The 24,239-nt window shown below is 41.0% G+C and overlaps 1 protein-coding gene across 2 annotated transcripts in view; it reads right to left on the bottom strand.

Moving 5' to 3' along the window:
• LARP4 (La ribonucleoprotein 4) overlaps positions 1-24,239 on the bottom strand; it is a 36,324-nt gene that overhangs the window by 11,732 nt on the left and 353 nt on the right. For both annotated transcript variants that reach the window (XM_033138691.1, XM_033138690.1), the window contains 9 exons: positions 14,571-14,718; positions 12,162-12,314; positions 9,856-9,931; positions 8,584-8,720; positions 7,741-7,844; positions 6,628-6,738; positions 5,801-5,854; positions 4,094-4,303; positions 3,171-3,274 (listed from right to left, as the gene is read on the bottom strand). In XM_033138691.1, the coding sequence (XP_032994582.1) occupies positions 3,171-3,274; positions 4,094-4,303; positions 5,801-5,854; positions 6,628-6,738; positions 7,741-7,844; positions 8,584-8,720; positions 9,856-9,931; positions 12,162-12,314; positions 14,571-14,718 (1,097 nt within the window). Of the gene's footprint in view, positions 1-3,170; positions 3,275-4,093; positions 4,304-5,800; positions 5,855-6,627; positions 6,739-7,740; positions 7,845-8,583; positions 8,721-9,855; positions 9,932-12,161; positions 12,315-14,570; positions 14,719-24,239 lie in introns of those variants that run through there.

The following is a 24,239-nucleotide window of genomic DNA, read 5'->3' as shown; positions in this document are numbered from 1 at the left end:
CACCCTGCTAAACTATTCCGTCTGTTGTGAGCGGAGGGGGTGCACAGCCATCAATTTAGTATCACAATACTAATAAATCTAATCCTTAATGGAAAAACTTATTGGCCCAAACCGTAAACTGATTCAACTTCAAATGTCACTATATTTAGAAAACAGTTGGTAACTACTACTTCTTTTTGCAGTAACTGGAATCAGCTAATCCGTCCATCCCCATTTCAAGGAGGTTATCAAAGTCCTCATAGGACATCAACAAAAGCTGCCAAGAGGGTCCAGAATGCTTTAAGACCTAAATGCAGAGACTTCTATAGCTTTTCTTTTGAGAAATGACTCCTTATAGGAAACTGAAGAATTGCAGCGTAGTATAATACAAATCACACTAGTAATAACCAAATTAGAGGGACCCAGGTGGCGCTGTGGATTAAACCACAGAGTCTAGGGCTTGCTGATCAGAAGGTCGGCAGTTCGAATCCCTGCCACGGGGTGAGCTCCCGTTGCTCGGTCCCAGCTCCTGCCCACCTAGCAGTTCGAAAGCACATCAAAGTGCAAGTAGATAAATAGGGACCGCGCCAGCGGGAAGGTAAACGGCATTTCCGTGCGCTGCTCTGGTTTGCCAGAAGCAGCTTTGTCATGCTGGCCACATGACCCGGAAGCTGTCTGTGGACAAACGCCGGCTCCCTTGGCCTATAGAGCGAGATGAGCGCCGCAACCCCAGAGTCGGACACGACTGGACCTGTTGGTCAGGGGTCCCTTTACCTTTACCTTTATAATACAAATCACACTAGTAATAACCAAATGAACAATTTACAAATTCCAGAATAATGTTATGACCAATACACAGTACAATTAAATAGAAATATGAAGCTTTTAAAACCAGGTTTCAAAGTGTGTGGGCCAGCCCTCAGATCTCATAATCTTAGCTGTCATTGAGAAGGGCACACATTCTTAGCCTAAGCAAGAGAAAGAGAGGCCAAAGAAAGAAATCAGCAGGAGAGAAAAGTATGAGAATATTAAGAGATGCTCAGATTTTGATTGTTAGGCCCATTTTCTCTCTCATGTGCAATATTTATCATCACAGGGATGATACTAAGAATCGACAGCTCCTTCTTGATGCTGCCATAAAATAAAAAATGCGCAACCGTCTGATCTGTCAAGAAATATTACTCAAAGGCATATGTATCTCCAAAGCTGTGGTGTGATTTGATCCTACAGGATATTCTCCAAGATTATTTTGTTCAGCTAGGAGGGGGTGTAGTTATGGCAGGCCAAGATATTTATTTCCCTAAAATGTATGCCCACTGACAAACATACTTTTGTAAGGAGAAAATCATTTTCCAATGTGGTTAGATAATTTCGTAAGGCTCTGAAACCAAACTTTAAAAGCTTACTATACAGTCATGTAAATAATATTAAAACAGTTGGAAAAGACAGATACACATTCATACTGCCTAAACCAGAGTATCTTCTGGTTTAGATTAAAAACGAAGACTCTGAAACTTTCTAGTCAATCTCCAAACTATGGCAACTATAAATTAGGATATGAAAGATATTTACCATAATATGCTTTGAGATGGACTACCCACTTGATGCAAAACTACATTACTCATTGCTACAGAATTTTTTTCTTTTAAAACAACCTTTCCTAAACACATTAATGTAGGAAATTTGCATCTGAAACCTGACAGTGCACAACCAAAAACTTTGTGTGCACAAGTGAAACCGTTCGTGGGAAGTGCTTATCAAGTTACTTGGACCCAAAATAATCATAAAGAGCACGCCCCAGCATCTTCTACATTTTCACTTAGTACAAGCAATTCCACAGAAAGTGGGTTCCACATGCTGGTGGCATCTGAAACTGAGTCCATACCAAAATGTCTCAACCTGTCTTATTAAAGGCTTTAGAAAGCCAAGTACCTACACAAGCCAAGTTTTATTGAGTTTCAGTTAAAATTAAAAAACCAGTACCACAAGTCCCATTGTTGCTGAAACTACCGTATCATAGTCCAACTTCTGTTAGTGACACTGTCAGACAACCCTGAACTTTGGCCTCTCCAAATGTGTACAAAGGCTGTTGGCAAATGAAATCTCACAGAAAGCAATGACTGTGTTAACCTAGCATACTATCATTTTCTGTAATTATGAGTTGCTCCCATTTACTGGATTTTTTCTTCTCTTATGAATGAGCAAATCTACACTCAAATCTTTACAGCTGTATCAGAATAGAGTCTAATTTGGTAAATGAATTACAGAGGTGGAGACAATATGTCTGTTATAACAGAAATAGCTTGAAATGAACCTGTCATTGAAATGTTGTACTGTGCAACTGCACTACACTTCCTCCACCGCACACCCAACTGCAGAGAGCATTCCTTTAGGTGTGTCACTGATAAACACTTCAAGCGGCCACCTGAGCCAATACAACAGAAGAATGAGCCTGCAATGCAGGGGTGGGGAAACCTTTGGCTCACAGGCAAATTTTGGCCTCCAAGGGGTCCAATTTGGCCCACATAGCCTGTTCCCCTAAACTATATCCACATGCCCATCAATGCTGATGCCACTGATAAGTATTAAATTCTGCATTGGCTGTGCACCTGCACAGCTAAGGCAGCAGGATTTAATCACTGCTGAACAGTGGGGGCTAAATTCTGCTTAGTTCAAACAGGAGTGGGCAAAGGTGTCTGAAAGTTCCCTACCTTCTCCCTGCTGCTGGGTCTCACACCTTGTTTTTCCTCTGCTTCTTGTGGAGCTGCTGTGAAAGCAGCTTCTCTTGAGCACAGCAAGCATGGTAAAATTCTGTGGTTTCTTCCTCCTTTCACAACCCGTCATTGCCTTCAGTACAGGGGTGGAGACATGCTTGTAGCCAAGAAACTGTAATTGTCCCATGGCCCATGCATATCACAAGAGCAGCAGCAAATCTTATTGCGAACTACACCCAAGACTTAAAATTTTTTAGTGGTGAGCTATAGCAAATATAAATCTATGAAGCTGTTTCCTAGCTGATGCTAGGAACAGTGGAAGCAAATTCTAGCTTGGAATTGAAAGTTCTGTGAACCGGAATCTGTCTCCGAATGGCTAAACTGACAGAAGGGAGAAAGCTGCATTGATCAAAAGAATGGCTAACAAGACAGATGCAGTCATAGGACTCCCAAAAAGGGTGTGGCCAGTTTTCTTACCGGTTTCTATGGAATGGGCGAGCTATACTTAATCCAGCAGCATTTGTCTTGTACGATCCTGGTGAATTGAAGCCATTCACAAATCCACCATTAGGAAATGGAGCCTGCAGCAGACACAAAGTATATATCAGGAGGTAGTATAGAGGACCCATCCCACTGAAAACAAAGGTTCTTTAATTAGAAAACTGAGGACCACAACAGTATACTCAAAACCAAGTCAAGCATGCTTCCCTACCACTACATTTCCACCAACTGTATACATTTCCCCTTTTACCAGAATACTTAGCTGTGGCAACGTAATGCTATACTGAGTGGAGATGTTCTCCTTAGAGTATGTAAGGGCTAGAAAGTCAGGGCTCACATAAGAAGGCAGGAAAATGGGGGCAAGATATGTTAGCTCAAGCAAGGAGAGAAGGATAGAACCAATGTGGGATTTCTCTATACGTATTAACAGCAAGAATTCCCAGAGTTTCAAAGACAGGGATTGCTGAGGATAATCTTGCATAGCAGGGCTTCTTCAACATCTCTCCAAACCTCTATATCCCAGCGGCTGTAGTGATTATCTATCACTAGTTTAAAATTAAAAGGTCTGTGTGTAAAGTCTTATAATCCTCAGTAGCTTACTTCCAGAGCCGCTAGTAGAATGCTAAACATTATTAAACCCACTAATTGTAGTTCATAGCTAGAGGAGGCACAAATTTATTATTGTTATTCCATTGCAGAATCTCATGGTTTTTCAAGCAGACCTTTAAAACCACTCAGTAATTTTGAATAAGACAGTTTATCTGTATTTAGTACTGAAAATGCTTAAAGACTATTTTAAAAAATACTCAAGTGATATTTAATGACATAACAGTGTTCTTCAGCCACTGAAGCAAGATAAACCCAGGTGACTCACACATGAGACATAAGCATAAGCTTACCAGTGGTGTTTCAAAATAAGGTGCAGGGTTTGGAGACCATGTCTGAGGCACAATACTGTAGATGGAGTACTGCTGAGGACTATATACAGGCTGCATAAACAGTGGTGAGGCAAACTGTGCTTGTGTTTGAACAGGCTGAACATACACACTGGAATCCACTACCCGGTAACCATTCTTGGCAAAAAATGTGTTGATGGCTTTTATCCTGGCCTGTAAAAGGAAGATGAAACCACGGCACATTTACTATACATGGTGACAAGGCCATTAAAAGGTCTGTATTAAGAGTAAAAGAAAAGAGGAAGCCACAATTATTTGTATTACTTCCTTCATCAATCAGGTTAGCCTGCAGAAATAGCTTTTACAAATTGCTAAGACTTAGAGTAAATGAGTTGCTCGGTCCCAGCTACTGCCAACCTAGCAGTTCGAAAGCTCTTCAAAAGTGCAAGTAGATAAATAGGTACCGCTTCGACGGGAAGGTAAACAGCGTTTCCATGTGCTGCTCTGGGTTTTGCCAGAAGTGGCTTAGTCATGCTGGCCACATGACCTGGAAAAACTGCGGACAAACGTCGGCTCCCTCGGCCAGTAAAGCAAGATAAGCGCCGCAACCCCAGAGTTGTCAGTGCCGGGACTTAACTGTCAGGGGTCCTTTACCTTTACCTTTTTAGAGTAAACGAAGAATGCACTTTCAACAAAGTTTACAATTTGGTTTGCTTCTGGGATGAAGTCCTATATTCCAAATACCCAATATAAGCCTTCTCTCCAGAATGTCACAACAATTGAAACTGACTATTTAACACTGTCATTCAATATTATTGAGAAAGATCTGCATAGTAGTTATGCTAGCAAGAGCAAGTAGTTCCACTAATGCTGGAGTGAGGAGTATATTTGACCAGGATTAGCATGATTCACCAGAAGGTGGGATCGTGCACCTGTCAAAATGCTCTTTGCAGTTTTGCAAAGCACTGCTTGAAGCAGACTCTCCCCCACATTGAGGATGTGCTACCTTCTCATCTCCCACTTTCATGGTTTGCTTTGGCCATAGTTTAATGTTGTTCGTTTGGCACTATGAATAAGACTAAAAAGTGCCCCAAAACCATGTCCGCAATGCAAACCTGATTAGACTTAACTGTAGTCAACTCCAGTAATGCTAACCATGCTTTAAACCAGGGGTGGGGAACCTCTGTTCAAGCCATAACCATTTGCCCTACACCTGACCATCATATACAATGTCATGTATGCGGCAAGTTGTTGTGGCTTGGCCAAAAGTGGGCTGCAGGCACAGGCAATCAAACGTGCCTGCAAAGCCTTCTGCAAGACACTTTGAAGGCCTGGCTATCAGCTGATCGAAGCCCTGACAAAGTGCAGCAGAGAGCTCTCTGCAAGCAGTGACTATCAGCTGGCTGTGGTCCCCTGAAGAGAGCCTACAAAAACAACAACCAGCTGGGATCAGCTGCACTAGGAAGTTCTTCATCAGTCCCATTCCAATGTTAAAAGTTGGCCCTCTTGGTTGTGGGAGGCAGGGGGTGGAGACAAGAGAAAGACCAGGATCCGGCTGGTTCCTGACCCTTGCTTTAAACCATGATTAAAATAAACCAATTTGGAGAGAAAAATTACACCTACACCAAACTGGTATTAAAACCACAGTGCTGAACCCATCATTTAAATACTAAAATATAACAAGATCCGAGAATACTTGAGGCAACTTACCATTATTGGCTTGCCCTGAAAGGTTTTAACTTCTTCCCGTAAATATTTAAATGCCTGTACAGATACAAAAACATTCACTGAGAGACTGAGTTTGATAGAATTACACTTCAGAGATATTGGAAAGTTTATGGAACTATCTGCATAAATACAAACTGAGCTAAAAAGAAAGAAAAACAATCTGGCTGCTTTTACAGAGGTTACTTTAGGAACAGTTAAGAGCTTTGCCACATAAAGTGTTAAATTAAAGCTGGAGTGGCTGGTCTGGTGGCAGTCCTCCAAACCTTTGCCTCTGGCCCTCAGAACTCTTCCCACACAATCTTCACTAGCCTGTGTGCTTTTCCCAGGCTGGAATATGTCCCAGACCTCCTGATAATGCCTCTTATTTGCTTTGATGAAGGACAGGGTGTGAGAGTGTGCCCAGAAGCCAGCTTACTCTACAATGGTTGCATTTGATTTGTTCCTCCGCCCTCCTTTGCTGCCATTCACCATTGGCATGTGGCCTCAATAAAGTTGCCTGGAAGGTAATGTGCCTCTTGAGCTGAAAGGGTTTCCTACCCATATCAAAGCAGCAAATACACCCCTGGATCAGCTGGGATAGGCCCATTCTGCTATGCCACACACACCCCCAGGTAACTGAAGCAATGTTGTGTGTTCTTAGCTGCCTTCAGTCTTTTAAAGTTCTCTCCCCGCTTCTCAACTTCTGGCTGCGTTTACATGATTGCTTTGAGAGACATAGGTTCATAACTGTTCTTGGCTGCCTTCACCCACTAGGAGAGGACAGAATATAACAGCAGTGTAAAATGCTGGCCACCACATGATTTTCTTACCTGCTGTGCATCAGTGTCCGACTGGAATGTAACGTACCAGTTGTTATTGTGAGCAAATTCACAACTTATCACTTTGGGGCAGCTTTCATTTTTAAACAGTGCCTTTACCTCCTGGAGGGAAAAAAAAGACTATTTCAGTAAATTACAATTGCTGTATAGGTTTTCTTGACATATTATTAACAAGGGCATTTTGCAATCTATGACAAAAGTCAAAGAGAGTGAATTAATATATATGCAGTACTATGTTTATAATTTTATTTTTAAATATTTTGAATTCCTACTAGAGTACAAAATGCTTAAGTTCAGAGAAGCACTGTTACCTACATTAGCAATGACCTGTACTCTGCTTACATAAATGTGGAACAGTGAATTTAGCAACCACAATAAGAAACATTACTTGAACTTCCAAACAAGATTGCTAACAATCTGTAAAGCCACCATGTGATCTCCTAAGTCAAATAGGCTTCCTGCAAAACAAAGCAAGCTTGTTCCAAAACAAATATCCATATCCACAGCTATTGTGAACTAATATTTCACAACTAAAAAAATTAACCTCTCAATTTTTTAAAAATGCCATTGTTAAGGTGCATTTAGTATAGGTATGGCAACTGCTACTCAGTTATGCTTTACAAAAGCGGAAATGATCGCTACCAAATATTCCAAATCTCCCCAATAGCCTGGAGGGAGTTATTGTGATTAACCAAGAATAATGCCTTAGAGAGTATTGCCTTACTACAATGCACATCATTCAAAGTTCTCAATGGGAAAAGGAAAGCTTTCTGCAAGATTGACATCTTAAAATATCTTTAATCCTGAGAGGTGATTGGCTGCTGTGGATGGAACTCAATGTCGTGCTAAGGAGATCTTTCCATCAGGACAAGCATTTCTGTTTGCCCAACAGAACAATCTCCTCACACCTCACAGAATGGATTTGAAGGTGGTGCAAGGGGGGGAGGGGAGGAAACCCCATTGTGCTACCATGAGCCCTTGTGCTGACTTCTGCAAGTGCACCAAGCTAGCTGAATCTGGTCCTTTCTATCCAGATGGGTTTCCCTGCAGAATGGTACTTTTTCCGACTTGTTATATCAATGGAACGCTTGAATGTTTTCTTACCTCTACAGGTGTTGTTTCAGGAATCTCGCGGAGAATAATAATGCATCGTTTGTGGTTTGGCCTAACTTTTTCTCCTCGTTCATCCACTTGGACTATAGGAGTAGCTGAATTTAAAAAGAAGAAATATCTAAAGAATAGTTTTTACATGTTTACTAGGGAATAAGCCCCAGTGGAATTTACTTCCGAGTAATGAATAGAATTGTGCTGTGAATGTGTTTTGAGCTTAGCTGTATTGCTGCCTTATATAAAAAACAGGATATAAAAAACAGAGCCCATAAGCTCTGCTCATTCTCATGTTAATCTTTCCCCTTTTTGGTAAAGAAGTTTCAACCAGAGGAAACAGAAACCAAAGTAGGCATTACTCCAGAAAAACCCACTGCAACAAATCTATGGGCAACATCCAGTGACGTTCTCACTTCCACAATGCACTTATGACACAGGACTTTCCCTTCACCTCTCTCCAGCCTCCATAACATGAAAATCTGCTCAAGGCCATTCAGACCTCTGAGGAGAGAAAGGTAACATAAGAATGAGCCCCAATGCAGAAGCAGAAACTCACTGAAGCTACATTGAATCTCACCCTGGGGCATGAAAGGGGAAGGTAATTATTTCCCTTCAGTTACACATAGCTCAAACATAATAGGTTTATGTATAGGAAGGGCACCAAAGCAGTTCCAAATCAAACAGTGCCGTTTCACTTTAAGGGAGTGGAAGGCAGTTAAAAACAGCAACAACTCTCTAGTGCCTTCGGTGCAGACATATGTTTCTCAGATACAGAAATGCACCTATTTATCCAGGAGTAAATGCATCTAAAAATACAGCTAAGAAAAGAGTTTGACATACATCTTAGTACTTCCACAATTAGATCCATATTAGTTGTCAATTTCTTAATTCCTTCCATGTTGGCGATTGTCCATATTGGAATAAATTGATCACTGTCCATTTGAGACATCAAGTAAAGATCCTTGGATAGATTCTCACTAGAAATAAATAAACAAGCATCTTTGTAAAATTATACCCAGAAATCAGGGTGACATCATAGGGGCAGTTATATCAAACACTTCAAAACATTAAGAAAAAATGGAAACTTTTAAAGATACAATGTTTTTGTGTAGGACTATACTGTACACATTCATGTAACAGAGATATACCAAGATCACAGGATGGAATCATACACATCATGAAAGCAGTAACATAACATCATTTTACCAATTTGTTCTAAATATTGATACAGTATTACCAATTTGTGTTGCATATTACTACAAAGAAACACCTGCCTTATGGTTTTGGCCTGGTTAGTGCATCCTGAACTGTCAGGAGCAGCTACCTACTTATCTATAGACATTTATACCCCACATACATCACCTTTGGGCAGTTCACAGTATCAATAAAAAATACAGAACAACAGTAAGCTGCATCCAGCAAAGATGTCCTGTTATTGCAAGGATGCCCAGCTCCTCATTGGACTTCCTCTCTCCTCTGCCCTTGGGCCCTCCCACGCCACCCCTCAAAATCTGTTCCAGGGTTTCCCCAACCTTCTGGAGCATATCTTGGGGGAGCAGGGGGCATGTGGAGAGAGAAGGAAAGATGCAGGTTCATTGCACAGACAGAGGTCCTTGCTGTCATGGGAGGACTTTGTTGGATGCAACCCTGAATTAATAGAAAACCAGACGAGCACAAAAACTAGTAAAAAAACCCATCAGGGAGCAATATAAAATCGATACAAAACAGCACTAAAACACAAAGGAGAAAGGAAAATATTTCAACAAACAAACAAACACTTTAAAAAGTGACTTGCATTTCTTTTTTACAGTAAGAATTTCAGAATCTTGACTGGGTCAGGAGGCAAAATGCCAACCTTGATCTGTCACAATAGCACTGTGCCAAATATTAACAAGAGGATTCAAGAGGAAACATTTGCTTCTTCTTTTTAATTGACCACTTACATAAGAGTCCTTAAAGCAAAGGTAAACTGCCCTCCAGTTACTGTTGGACTCCATGCTGGCTGGAGCCAATGGAAGTTGCACTCCCACGAACAAATGGAGCACACCATGGCAAGAGCCAATATCTAGCCCTAATTATGTTTACCAATACATTTAATAAAGAGTTCAATACCGTGAGAAACAGAACTCCAATTGTTTCTTTAAACATTCTTTCAAGTCTTCCGGAGAAATGACTGGGCTGCCTTCATCTGAAAAAAATGTATTCCAGAGTGATTTACTAATATTTTTTCTTTAAAAAACAAACAAACCACAAGACAGAAAACAAAGCCCAACGTACATAGGAGGGGGGCAGAAGTGCAGGTTTAAGAACTGCCATCCTTCTTATCTGATATATGATACAAGTTTTACTTTAAGATATTGGCTATATTTTATCTTGTTACTGAGTTTAGAAATGTATTCTTGTATATACTTTTCATTGTTTATATGTTTTTACCATTATGTTGCACATAACTCTAGGTCAGAAGTGATAAACTGGCAGATCATTATCTTCCCCACTTCCTGTGTGGCAGGCCACCCACTGAATAACTAGGAATCCATATGAAATAAAACTGTGTGGACCAAGGTACAGCCCACAAAGTACCAAATGTCATGACCTGCCCCACACCTGACGCCGTATGATGGCAGCTGGGCATGGCTTGGCTGGAGGTACCCTAGCACTGCAACAGGTACTTTTAGTAGAACAACAAAATATAAACTTATTGTTATTAAGTGGTTTTATTACAATGATCTAGCACGTGGGAAAATCCATTCTGATATTTCTGCTCTAAACAGATATTCCTGGATTGCTTTATTAATGGCACAATCAGTTTATAGCTCCTCCGCACCTCAGCAAGCAGAAACATTTCAAAGCTTATACTGGACATGAAGTAAGGTCTTCTAACCCACAAAAGATTTTACTATTTCACCTACCCTAAACATGTCCAATTATGTCACTTGTGACACAACCAAAGAAACAGGGATGATGAGTGTGAAAACAACCACTTTCTGGTTTAGAAAAATTTCACTGCCTGATCGACCAAGCACCATGGTTTAAAAGCTGGCATAAAATTAAGAGTTTCTTTTCATTTCAAGTTAACAGGAATATTGTAACTGAGGAAAGGTAAGCTATTAGTAGCCTCACAATAGAGACATGTTAGAGGGCTATGGATGACAAGCTATGGTTAATCTGAATCCAACCGTGAGTTCGAACTGATCCTGGTCTCAGCTCATTCAGCTTTTAAATGATATAAAGGAGACTGACTAGAAAGGTATAAGAGCACTGTGACACAAAGGAAGGTGCAAAACATACAGTAATTTGTGGCACATCTTTATCCTGAAGAAGTTGAGAAAACATCCAACTATTTACTATGAGGGTGAAAACTGCCATCTTGGGATTTGATAAGTCAATTCTCTCTTTTGGGTAGTTTCAAAGATGCAGAACTCCCATCTTTTCCCCCATCCCAGTCTGAAAAGAAACAATGCCCTGATTATATGCATGATGCCTGCTCCTTGTTATTACAAGTTACACACAGCACAGACATCTCATGGGAAGGAAAAGCATACATGGAGCATCAGTTCCTTTCCAGTCAGAACTTAATGTCCTGAGACTTACCCCTCATTTGAAATATTACACACTGCCAGGTACACAAAGGAAAGTTCATGACCACATCTGAAGTAACTGGTTTATATGTGCTTCATTCAAAATGCAGTGTCATTTATGGCAGCAAATTTTACTGCAGTGTGACTATCTTGCCTAAGGACTGTAAGCAACTTGGGGGGGGGGGGAAGCACCATCTTCGTAAGGGTTTAATATGTCAAAAAATACTAGTGTCAGTTGTATATGTCTATAAACATGCTCTTTCAAATTCAATCCAAGGAGTGGGGTCAATACTTTCTGAAGACACCAGGCAAGTCTACAAGGTCACTGACAAAGACTACAATATTGCATGACACTCTTAGAAAGATTGTTTTATTCTTCCCTGAAACAGTACATCACCTCTTGCTTCCCTTCCAGGCTCCCTGAAGCTTTTTCCTAAGTGCCACTGTCAGTAGTTCTTTGATCTCACTCTCAGAATATACCCCACTGTACTACCTCCACACATTGTCTTCCAAGCTGCTCTTTCACAACCCTACTGAAAGTTTTAAAAGTAACACAAAACCTGAGGGTTTTAGAAATTCAAGAGATTGTCAGACCACCCTGCATCTTTAACAACAAGCTTGTATGTGTGCATTGTGTGGAAGGAAACAAATAAACCATGTCACTATTCTAAATCTGAGTTTTGCTGATAATCCCCATGCAGTACACATGAATGGACTACGACACAGAATATATGTAATGGATATTGCTGATGCAAAGGGTAAAACATACAATCTGAATATCCAGAAAAACGGGGAGGTACCTATTTTTACGGGCTCTCGCAAAGTAGACTGGACGCTTACCAGAAACATCATAGAGTTGGTATCCAAGTTCTTCGTGTGTCAAGACCATTCCGTTAGCCGCAGATTCCTCAACACCTGAGCTGTTTGACGGCTCACAGGATGAATACATTGTTTCATACTGCTTAGCACCATCATCTGCAACCTCAGCATTACCTGGCACAAGTACAAAAGCCATAAATGGAAAAGAAGCTCAGGTTGCAAGCAATGAAAATGCATTTCCTTCCATTCTTGTTTTATCCCACTTTTTTAGACATTTCCTCCCCAAAGGAGCTTACAAACGTCATCAAAACCCAACTCCTGACAACCATCAATGTTACCATTACAAACAATGTAGTTTTATACACCTGTACACACATACACTGAGTATGCAGGGCCTTTTATATATTACTTGCTCCCTTCATCCAGTTTCAGTCAACTTTGGATTAATGGAGAAGGCTGAATTTAGAAGTCCTTCTTTCCCCCACTCACAGACAAATACTAATCGTGGATTCAATTATTTAATAAGTATTACATGTTTATTTTATATAAGAACAGCTTTGAACTGCTGCTGAGGTTACAAAACATACTGTACTTAAGTAACTGGTCGAGTTGTCATCTTCGTAAGAGCCCTGACCTCTAAGAAGTGATCACCATTGCCAATAGCCAAGATTATATAACAGTTTTAATACTGTTAATACAGTTTTAATACAGTTTTAATACTCAACATGTTTCTGGGAAAGCAGAAAACTGTGTGTGAAACATACTCATGTGTGTTACAGTGATGTAGAAATTTTTGTAAGGGACATTTTCAAATTTCCTAAGTTTGCTGGTAACAATGAATGGATGACACCTGCAAATAAATATCAAACTATTTTACTACGGGAGCCGTTTATAAGGACAACCCAGGGGGAAATACCAACAGCAGTTTCCCTTCAAATGGCTTTCTTTCTAAATGCCCAAGTTCTTGACAGGTTTAAGCAGCAATGTGGGAATTCAGGAAAGGGAGGGAGAAAAGACAAGCACATGGGGTGAGGAATATTAAGGGGAAAGACTGGTTTGTGTGTTGGAGCTGTATGTGCCCCTCCATGCAGCACACGAAGAAAGGAAAAAATTGAAATAGGAAGTCTGGCAAATATAGATTTTGAAGCTGCTAAAGCAAACTCCATAAAACACCAGTTTTCCCTAACCACCTTCTCTGGTCTATCTGAACTACCTTTCCTAACAAAATGAATTCCTTAGTAGATCTTGTTTGCTCCAGAACCCGCTGCATTAGCAGGAAACTGAAACCTAAAACAATTGTTCATTAAAATATGAGATGAACAGGCAACAGAACAATCAAGCAAGACAAGGTTAACAGCAACCTTGCTTCTCCCTTGAAAACAGCAACTACTTGCAGCAGAGAATCTCCCACAGGTAGCATTTATTCCAGTAATTCTACATTTCCCTAAACTTCAAATATGCAAGGGATGATGGGCTACATTTCACACTTCTCACCACCCCCAAGAACTAGAGGCCACACAACTAGAGGCCTTGTGACATTTCATGTAGACTGCACATGCTTAAAAATCCTAGGAATGTCTATTTACATTTCAAAAAATCTATTTCCACAACAAATATGTGGGAAATCACTAGTGAGCCAACTTTACTTCTTAAAAGCAAATAATTTTCAAGCTGTGCATAATCCTAAATATCACAATTCTGCCTAGGTTTTCACCATTCTTAAATTGTGTAGGCATTATTTTGCCAATGTGTTTACCACGCACATGATCTAAGGAACAACTCAATCAACTTGGGTTGTATATGGCCCTCAGCTTTCAAACTTTTTGTTCACAGGGTCACATGTTCACTAAAGTTCAGAAATGATGAAAAAAGCTCAAGGAAAAGGTGAGAAAAGAAAACAAAGGGAACAGAAAAAGGCAAAGTGAGAAAGAGATTCATTTCTGTACATTTAGCAACTTGCTTCCCTCTTAGCGCGATACTTGGGTCATCATTGGGCCTTTGTAAATTTATAGAATCATTCCCATTCAGGAATACTAACCATGTGAACATCTTCAATACACTTCCTCACAAATTCACATATATTTCTATCTAAGCCAGGGCTGGAGAACCCACAGCTCTCCAGATGCTACTTCCATCATCCCTAACCACTAGTCATGCTGGCTGGGGCCGATGGGAGTTAAAGTCAAACAACATCTGGAGAGCCACATGTTCCCCACTGCTAATCCAAGCAAACCAGCTGCCTCTTCTGAAGCTGAAGTAATGCCTTCTGTTACAGACAACCAGCATCCAGAAGCTGCTACTGTGATTTCAAGGACAAAAGAACTGGTTGCTTCTTACTGCTGGATTTAGAGTCACACAATAACCACAATCCTAGCTAAGCAAGGGATTAAGCCATTGTTCATATTTAGAAGTATGGTCTTGACATCTTACCCTCTGTACTATTTCCCGGCACAGCTGCTGTCTCTTGCCATGATTGCTCAGTGCCATTAGTTGCCGGTGCAGCTTCAGAGTTTCCTTGCATGCTTTCCTGCCATACTTTTGCATTAGGATTTAAGCTGGCACCTTTCGATGTTACCTGCTGAGAAAACAAAAGATGTGTATTAGCAAATAACAAGACTTAAAAGGTCAGGAATATTTCTTCTGTTAAGCTTTGGAGATGCATCTCCCATTTAAAAAGAAGTGGGCGGTGGCCGTATTACAAACTAGTTAAAGACTAGTGTGAAAACTCGGTGGGGCAGATAATGGAATAATTGGGGGATATAAATTTCCAACCATTTCTAAGGAATTCTATGGGTTAAGGGAACCCAGTGTAACAGTATGGCTTTCTTACAATTATTGTAAACCACTGTGAAAATATGCAAGCACAATTTTTCCCCTATTCACCCTGCCCCACAGTCCCTTTGTAAGCAATTTTTATCTCCTACTACCTCCGCAATAACTTGTCTGCATGATGGTATTTACTGCAGTTTGCACCCCCCCCCAAAAAAACAACAACACTATATGAGGTTTTAGGTTTGATAAATACATTCCTTAGTGAGGGACAAAACCCTGTTCCATTCTGCAAGAATGAAATGCTTCCTGGAGTTTGGACACACTTTTCTTTTGGGAACTCCTCCATATAATGCTAGACCACTGTTAGGCTCTTAAAGCAGGGGTGGGGAACCTCCAGCCAGATTTGGCCTGGCACAGAGCCCAATGTGGCCCCCAATACCATTTTCCACAAGTCCCACAAACATACCTCATGTATGTAAGATGTGGGACCGAGAGAGATGCTGCTACATCAGCTGTACAAACCAACTCCCCATGGGAACTTGATTGCACAGCTAATCTCTGCGGAAAGCAAGGTTGAAATTATCACCCCTGCCTGACCAAATCCCCATGGGGAACTTGGTTGCACAATCAATCCCTGCAGAAGGCAGTTTTGCAAGCCCAATGCTCAGACCTTTGCTAAGCGCAGGACTGGCAAAGCCCCTTGCATTGCAGTTCCCAAGCACCTGATAAACAGCTGGCTGTCAAGAACTTCAGAAGTGCTGTGCAACGGACTTTTTACATCAATCATCAGACATCATAATGCTCCAGCAAGGGAAGAATCAGAAATCCACTTTAAGCTCCCAATTGTTCATTTGAATCTCCCCCCCCCCTACTCGCCCCATACCTGACATCAGGTAGGTGGGTGTGGCTTATCCAAAATGGCCTGGTGGGTCAGGTTTGGCCCCTGGTCAGGAGGTGCCACACCCTTGATTTGGAGAGCTGGAAACCACAGGAGGGGAGAGCGCTCTTGAGCTCAAATCCTGCTCGTTGGGTTTCCCACAGGCAGCCGTTCAGCCACTGAGAGAAAAGGATGCTGAACTAGATGGGCCATTGGCCTGATCCAGCAGGCTCTTCTCATTTACTTAGTAAGTGCCAAATTTGATAAGAACTATGCAGTCTCCAATGGAGTAATTGCTATGGATAAGTATGTTTTCATTGCTTTAACAGCACTTCATTGCAAACACCAACATTCAAAAAATATACCTAACATCAGTATAACCCGCAGACAGTTTTTCAATAATGCACCCTCTCTATCGGTAAGTTTAAATTATTGTGAAGGCCAAGGACCCTCAAGTCAGAAACAAAAACATATGAGAAGCTTCCAGGTATTCAGTTGTCTGCATGTTTCAAGGGATTGGGCTGGCTTATAACCACATCCTGTCTCATTGGCAATTTAACTTTTTCCCCAGCTTCAAGAACCTGCTCTCTGGAAGATGGGCTCTCCTGAACAACAGAAATATAATCTGCAGCAACACACAGGAAGATACGGCTCTTTATTAAGACAGTATAATGATACTGAACAAGCACTGACCATCTTGCCACAGAGAAGCACAGGCCAGAGAACAAGGAAGTTGAATTCCAGAGTCTAGCCTTCTGGAGTCTCTCTAGCATCAAGGAGTGGCCTTAGTACCATACCCTGTCCATAGAACAGAAAAAATAGGGCATAAGGAAGCAGTATGGATTGCCACATATATAATTTTTGCCCCCACCAAGATCAACTAAACATCAGTATAGCTTTGTGAACTAAACACCTATGTCCCCCAAAATATGAACTGGCTTCACCTCCGTTTGTGTTCAAAAGGCTTGGAACAGAGACATGGGTAAAACAGTGATTGATTGATTGATTGGATTCTTTCTCAAGAGTAAGGTACACTCCAACATAGCTGGTTTTTAAATCACATGTCATAACATTCAGTTTGAATCCAGTCTCAATCAGTTCTGCCTCCCCCCAATTTATCCAGTGTCAGACTTGTGACAGTACAGAAATGCAAAGGATAAAGCAGAAGCATCAACCAGAAACTGGTACCCCCATCTTCCCATTCACAGCATATTATTTTTCTTCCTTATATTTTCAATTAGATCTCAAATTCTGCATGCCATTGTCATAAATTATTTAATAGAACTATGTATAAAGGTAGGCATGCCAAAGGCACAAATTCTAACACTTTATTAAAAAAATACATAACATATTAACAGGCTTCCCTAACCTACTGCCCTCCAGATGCTGGGACTTCAAACCTCATTAGCCCCAGCCAGCATGACCAAATCAGCGACTATGTAAGTTGTTATCCAACAAGATATGGAAGACAGAAGATTAAGAAAGACTGCTGTAGTCGTTCTGTTATATTAAGAAGGAACCAAAACAATATACAGTACAAGGTTTTTAGCAACTTTACAAGATACACCTAAAAAGATAAAATCTTGCCTTCCTCCCTTACTATCCCTGGGGAAAGCTGACATAAGAGTATGCTGATTACCATTATAGTATATAATAAATAACACCTCAGCCAGAGCTGAACCTATTCCTGTTCCCGTAACAGCCAGTGATATATAGCAGGGACAGGGATGTGCACAATGTGATTATCACATCACATGCATCCCTTACTAAACATTACGGTTAAGGAAAGAGGCATTGAACTGGGTCTGCTTTTGAGCAGGACTCATCCACTTCTACCCTGAGAAATTGGTGGAGATTGGAGTGAATCTGAAGATACATTTTGAGAAAATACGGGACCCAACAGAAACTACTCTTTCCAAGAATTGCAACTGGATTGCTTTCCTCATGCAGGTGAAAAGTTCCAATAAGGTTTATAGCTTCTAAAGTAGCCTTGAAGTTAGGTTGTGTTTATTAACTATTGGAGATGGAGATGAGTAACCTCAACCACTCCCTCATATGTCTTTTTAAAGTTTCCACCTCTCCACCATCATAGATGGCTGAAGTATTGCCAGAATTAACTTCCACACAAAAGGTGTGTGTGAGAGAGGGCAAGAATAACACACAAATATTCAGTTTACAATGGAATGTCCAAAAGAGCGCATAAAACACATCCTCCTGCAGCTGATAAGATTTGTGATTTTCTTATTACATTTTCTTTCACCTGTTCTGAGCACTCCAGGCTTGTATCAGCTTTTTTAGCGTACTTAGCTCCAAATCAGGTTTCGCCCAAGAACTAAGTTTGATCAGCAAAAGCGGGGGGGGGGGGGGGGGAGAGAGAGAGAGAGAGCGCAGCAAGGATGAAGGTCTAAAAAAAAGTTTTAGTTCTGGATGTTTTGCATATTTTTTGTAGCAGTTTCTACACATATTATGTGAAATGTGTTCTCTGAGAACAGTGCTGAAGAAAAAAAACGCAAAGCCACTAGAGGCTGAAAGCTTCAAGTCCTGTAGTGATTGCTGGTTGGTAATTGCATACATACTTATTCTTTCACTATCATGAAATATAAATTCCTTTAACAAGCACTGCAATATAGCTATTAAAAAAGAAAAATCTTATCTTAAAAGGTGAGGTTGCATTGCACATAATGCACAAGCTTCCCAGTGAAACAAGCAAGACTACACAATTTTTTAATGACTGGCAACCTTTTCACATACCTGTGAAGTTATTCTAGAGATCCTCCCAAACGTCTTATAACTGGAATCACAATCTAATAATTGTGCCTTTTGAGGGCTTGCATCAAAGCCGTTTGCAGGCCAATTAAAGTCGTTTCTAAACAACGATAATCCTCAGAGAGCAAATTCAAACTACAGTTTAGAGGAATGAAGTCTTGTTGCGCCAACTTCCTGCTTCCGTTAAATGTCTAAATTTCATACATGAGGACTTAGCTCAGGCTGAAATCCAGTATGTTACCACTTATTTCTACTGCTTGTTGCCAAAGCATGATTGAGCAAAAACAGTAAAAGCAAGCAGCAAAATCCTAGGTGTGCCAGTGTCAAACAGCGCTGAAGTAACAAAACTTGTTACACAAGGATGTCATTCAGTAAAAACTTTTCAGTAACAGCTCTGCAGCAGCTTCTCGGTTTACAATGCTTAACTAACAAATTTCAATAATTTCCCCCTTCTTTGCATCACTGCAGGTGGTTGGACTAGATGAACCTCATGGTCCCTTCCAACTCTACAATTCTATGACTAAACCATATACAAATGCAACTTTTTTTCATGCCCTTTAGGCATATTATTAGCATAACAGCTGGACATGAAATATTGTTTTGTGAAGTGACCAGATCTAGCCTTGTTACACTGAATACAGCATTAGCATTCATGCACCAGACCACAAGGCTTAGCAGGCTTGTGCCCTGCCTAGTCATGCCCAAGGTTTCAAAGATCACCTCAGCCACACACAGAGAGCCCTGGACTCAGCAGAGGAGTTCTGGGGGAAGTAGAGGTCAGCTTCTGCAATCCCCTTTCTGCATGCTTTTCTCTGGATCTAACCCAGAAGGTTTAGTAACAAATATACTAAACACCTACAATCCACAGTCCATCCCTGAACAGATCACCATTAGAGTTCTGCCAAACAAGATCAAGATGGGCAGCACTAAAGTAACACTGGCAAAATGAAGCTCTTGCACTAGGTGTTACCTACCATTCCCCACCCATCCACACCTACTTTGTGTTCTGTGCTGATTATTAATGTTTGCATCATCACTAGCACATGCCTGACTTAACTTTGCAATGCAGTTAATATTCAAAAGGGTGCCAAATAAAATCAATACCAAGACTGCATAACTTGCACTTCTTTCACTGCAGCTGTGTCTGATGTGTCATGCAGTTTCCACTAAAAATTCAAACCATCACACATTTCTATGTTGGTATCACTCATTCACCAGTGCCCAATATTTTTGGCTTTTTAACTATTGATAACAGGAACAAATTAGTATTGTTGCTTTGATTTTTTACCTTTATTCAGCATAGGTATATTATTTCTCCAACAAGTAAGTTACTCAAGTCATTTTACTGTACTTGGTTAGCTTTGCCATAGCACCACTTTTAAGTATTTCAATATACACTTTACTAAACTCATCCAAGATAAGGAGATGCATTATTATGTATATAATGCGAACTAGTAATTCGACACTCCTAATTTATAATGAATCAGATTAGGAGATACAAAATACAGTATAAACATGAGAAAGCAACAAATATGGTAGCAGTGGGGGCCCAGCCAGGTACAGTTGTCCCAGGCCTCAAGGGGCTGGGGTGGGTTGTTTAGGGTTTATAAGTTTATTATAACAAGACTCCTGCCCGTGGCCTCAGACAAGCTCTACATGGAAGGGTCTTCAGTATAAAAAACTGCTGACAGTCCATGGGCCAAATCCAATCTATCACTACCCCAGTGGAAATATTGAAGGGGGAAATGATTTTGCTTCCCAGTCTTTGCTAACACTTTCAATCAAGGAGTGGTGGTAACAACTGCACTTTTTTCAGCCACATCCATGCCAACTGAGCTAGTATGCATGATACAGACAAGGCAGAAGGGGAAACATACATGCAGTTGCTAAGCAACCATGGAAGCATCCCCCATCACTTCCAGGTTAAGAGGAAGCATTAAGAGATGCTTGTATGGTTGCCAAACGACCACACAGAATCCCCTCTCAGCCTCTTTCCCCAATGAAGCTTACCTAGTTTGAAAGTTGCACAGCTGCCAGAGAGACAGAAAAGAAAAAAAAGACAGTGACCTCTTAGCACTGTGTTCAGCACTAAATTGACTTCCCAGTTCAATCTCCATGTTATAACAAGATGCCAAAATTTTACTATAAGTAAAGAAAATTGCAACCATCTTTAAACCAACATGGGCAATTATTTGGATTTGAGGTGTCATTATAGAGGCTAAGGTACTGATAAAGAAAAAAGAAATGAAGATTAGCTGAATAAGAAAAATCAGGAATATCAAAACCAATTCAAAGCTTGCATTCTTGAATCATCCACTGCAATTAAGTATTATTTGCAAGCAAGTATGTTTAGAATTGCATGTCCTCCTAGAACTCTTTTACTTACCCATGAACACTATGGTCATTAGCCAGTCGGGAATTGGAAACATCCAGTTCACAGACCAACCTTTGCCCACCAGGTCAAATTTGGCCCAGAAGGCCATTTCCCAAAGCCTACCTCCACCTCTCAGTCAGCCATTGGTGGGTGATGTCAGCTGATGGTCAGGGTTCAATTGTGCATTGGCTGCACGTATCAATTCCCCTGCTGAGAATTGGCATACAGAGCCAAAGCAGCAGGATTTAATCCACAATCATCTATTGAAGAAGGGAGATTAAATCCTGCTCAGGTCCCAGCATGGAGCAGGACTGAAGACTCTGCTCATCAGCTGCTGAGCAGACTACAATTCAGCTGGGTGCTGTTTCACCAACACATTCCCTGCAGGAAAAATGCTGTTGAAGCAGAACTCCTCCCCTAACATCCCACAGGGCAACCTTGAGAGGTGAGCAAGAATGCACACCTATGAAATCGTCTGACAGCCTCAGAACATTAATGATAGACAAGTGGGTGTCTCCACCCACCTGCAAAAGTAGGCGTGTGGAGAGGGAGGAGATAAAGTTCTGGTCCACCAAATCAAAAAGGTTCTCCACCCGTGAGCTAGAAGATCTTGCACAAGGTACACAAGTTAAACAGCTATCACAAATATAGCATGCTGGTAACATGTAGTCGGACCTTGGTTTTGGAACAGCTTTCCATATTTTTCCGTGTACTGGACGAGGTTTTTTGACTCATAAATCAAATAAAAAAACTGGGGTCATCCAATAAACGGATAGTGGTGCCTGGCGGGGGGGGGGAGAAGCAGCGCACCGCCAGCCAGCTCATTGGCAGGAGCGCAACCTCCCCCGATGGCGCTACGGGAGCTCCTTGGGTCGTTTCCCACGCACGGCAGCATCGGTGGAGGTTGAGCTCCCACCAACTGGATGACTAGCGGCAGCGCAAATTCCCCTGATGCCGCTGTGCACAGGAAACGATCTAGGGAGTGTTTACTGCCCGTAGCTTGGGGGGGGAGAGGCTCAACAACTTTGGGCCATCTTCCCTCATTTACCCAAAATTGTCTCCCCAAAAATAGGGGGGGTCTTATACATGGGGGCATACGTTAGTTCCCAAACGTTTTGGCTCCCAAACGCCGCAAACCCGGAAGTGACTGCTCCTGTTCGCAAACTATTTTTGGAAGTCGAACATCCGATGGGGTTTCTGAGACTTCTGATTGGCTGCAGGAGCTTCCTGCAGCCAATCAGAAGCCACACTTTGGTTTCTGAACACTTTGCAAGTCAAATCGACTTCCGGAACGGATTTCATTCAACTTCCAAGGTACAACTGTACTTGAAATCAAACTCAGTCGCACCAGCTCTGTTGCAAACTGATGATTAGAAATTGCTCTCCTGTTGAGAGAAAACGCTTCACTGCACTAAAGGGAGCCGTCCAATTGTGCTGAAGTTCAATCTACTAACCATTCCACAAAACAGACTAAAACAGTAAGAATGTGCCACAAACATTGTTGTGGGGGCTAGGTTCATTATTATAAACAAAGGTTTTTTTTTAAAAAAAAATGAAAGGCTCACCATAGGCATATGTTTAACCTTTGTATGAATTACAGCACATTCCTAGGCATGTTTACTCAGATAAGTGTGTATAGGATTGCATTCTTAAAAGCATGCATTTTCAGTTAGGAAAATCAATTTATTACTAACAAATGATGAATCATTACAAACAGTCATACCATTTTCCCAATAGAAGAAATTAAAACAGGAACCGACTCTTCCTCCTGGTCTGCTTATATCCATTTTTGTTTTGTTTTCTAAGATAGGTAAAGTATTCTAGCACTCCAGGTGTAATAAATTACTGTGAATGGCTACTACTGCAGCTGCTTATTTATTTCTATGGTAAGTTTTCGTAATTAGTCCCTAGCCTTCATATCATGTTTGCATCTAAATAGATGTGATTATTCCTATTATTCACACACTCCTGTGATTCCTTATGTACTTACTGTGGAGTGATGAGATGACTATACATGTATAGGAATGTGCTGTGAATTCATAAGTTTTCTGACAGTTTGCACACCTTGGAACACTAAGAGTCACAAACCCTTTTTACCTAAAGTCAATCTATATTGAATAACCTTTATACTACTGAACAGCCACATTAGGCCACCCTTTAAGTACTCATGATAATAAAAGGCCTGTTGGTGAAATAAAAAAATTATAATGTATGACTTACAAATAGGTTCTAATTACACACCTTTGTCAGAAGTCAATGGTTCTGCTGAAAACGCATTAAAGGCATTCACTCTTTCATCATGCATTGTTTTAATGGGTGCCTGAGGCTGTCTTCTAATACATATTTACTTGTTAGTAAGTCCCTCTGAAGAAAGTCCCACTGAATTCAAGGCATGTATAAAAGTGATCTACAAGTAATACTCCAAATGAATATTTAACACGAGAAACAATTTTATGCTTTCTTAATCTAAGTAACTGCTTATCTTATCACAAGAAAGATTGGAATTGCATATGAAAATGGCATTCTCCATTTTGACTTTGCACTGTTTGAAAACAGCCATATGCTACATACAACTTTCATTCACAAACTTTTCCTTCTAATAGATTTACACAGTACTAGAAGATGCAAAGCTATATAGTTTAGTTACGAGTAACAATATTATTGCAATAATCACAATGTGTTAAGTCCTTTAAATAAGAAAACCGATTAAACCCATCTCGTTTAAATCACCTTCAGATCCAGAAACTACACCCCTTCACCACTGAAAGCGTGTTGTTTATGGGCACAGTTAAGCCAGCGCCAAGTTGCTAAGTTGCAACATTTCTACAATAAGAACAATACAATCTGGAATCTACTCAAAGCATTAGCTAGGCAAGAGAAAGCCAGGCAGTCAGCTGATTATTTTGCACTCATGCCATGTGCCTGCAGTTGGGGGGGGAGCTATTTGGGCGGAGGGAGTAAAAAGAAATCTTCCAGGTTTTATTAAAAAAAAAAGATAGGATGATATGCTGGTGGGGAAATAGTTCTAGTAGTATCTTCCCTCCCCGGCGCGGGCCTCAATGTGTAACCTTCACACGTGCCCGGCCATGTTCCACGCCGCAACCACCACCAGAGCAACTTTTACAAAAGGTCATTGCAGTGCCTTTCAAGGCCTCCCTTCACCCGGGCTTTCCCCACCCCCCTCCACGCAAAGCAACCAGCCACGCACAAAAAAAGCTCCCATTCACACACGCACAAACGCGGCCGCTCCGTTTCTCAACAGAGGCCAGCTGGGCCCAGAGGCCTGCTTCGCCTTTACCCTCCCGAGCCA

Source organism: Lacerta agilis, chromosome 2 (genome assembly GCF_009819535.1).
Source record: "Lacerta agilis isolate rLacAgi1 chromosome 2, rLacAgi1.pri, whole genome shotgun sequence".
Taxonomy (NCBI): Eukaryota; Metazoa; Chordata; class Lepidosauria; order Squamata; family Lacertidae; genus Lacerta; species Lacerta agilis.
The sequence above is the reverse complement of the archived record's forward strand: the minus strand, read 5'-3'. Positions and strand labels throughout refer to the sequence as shown.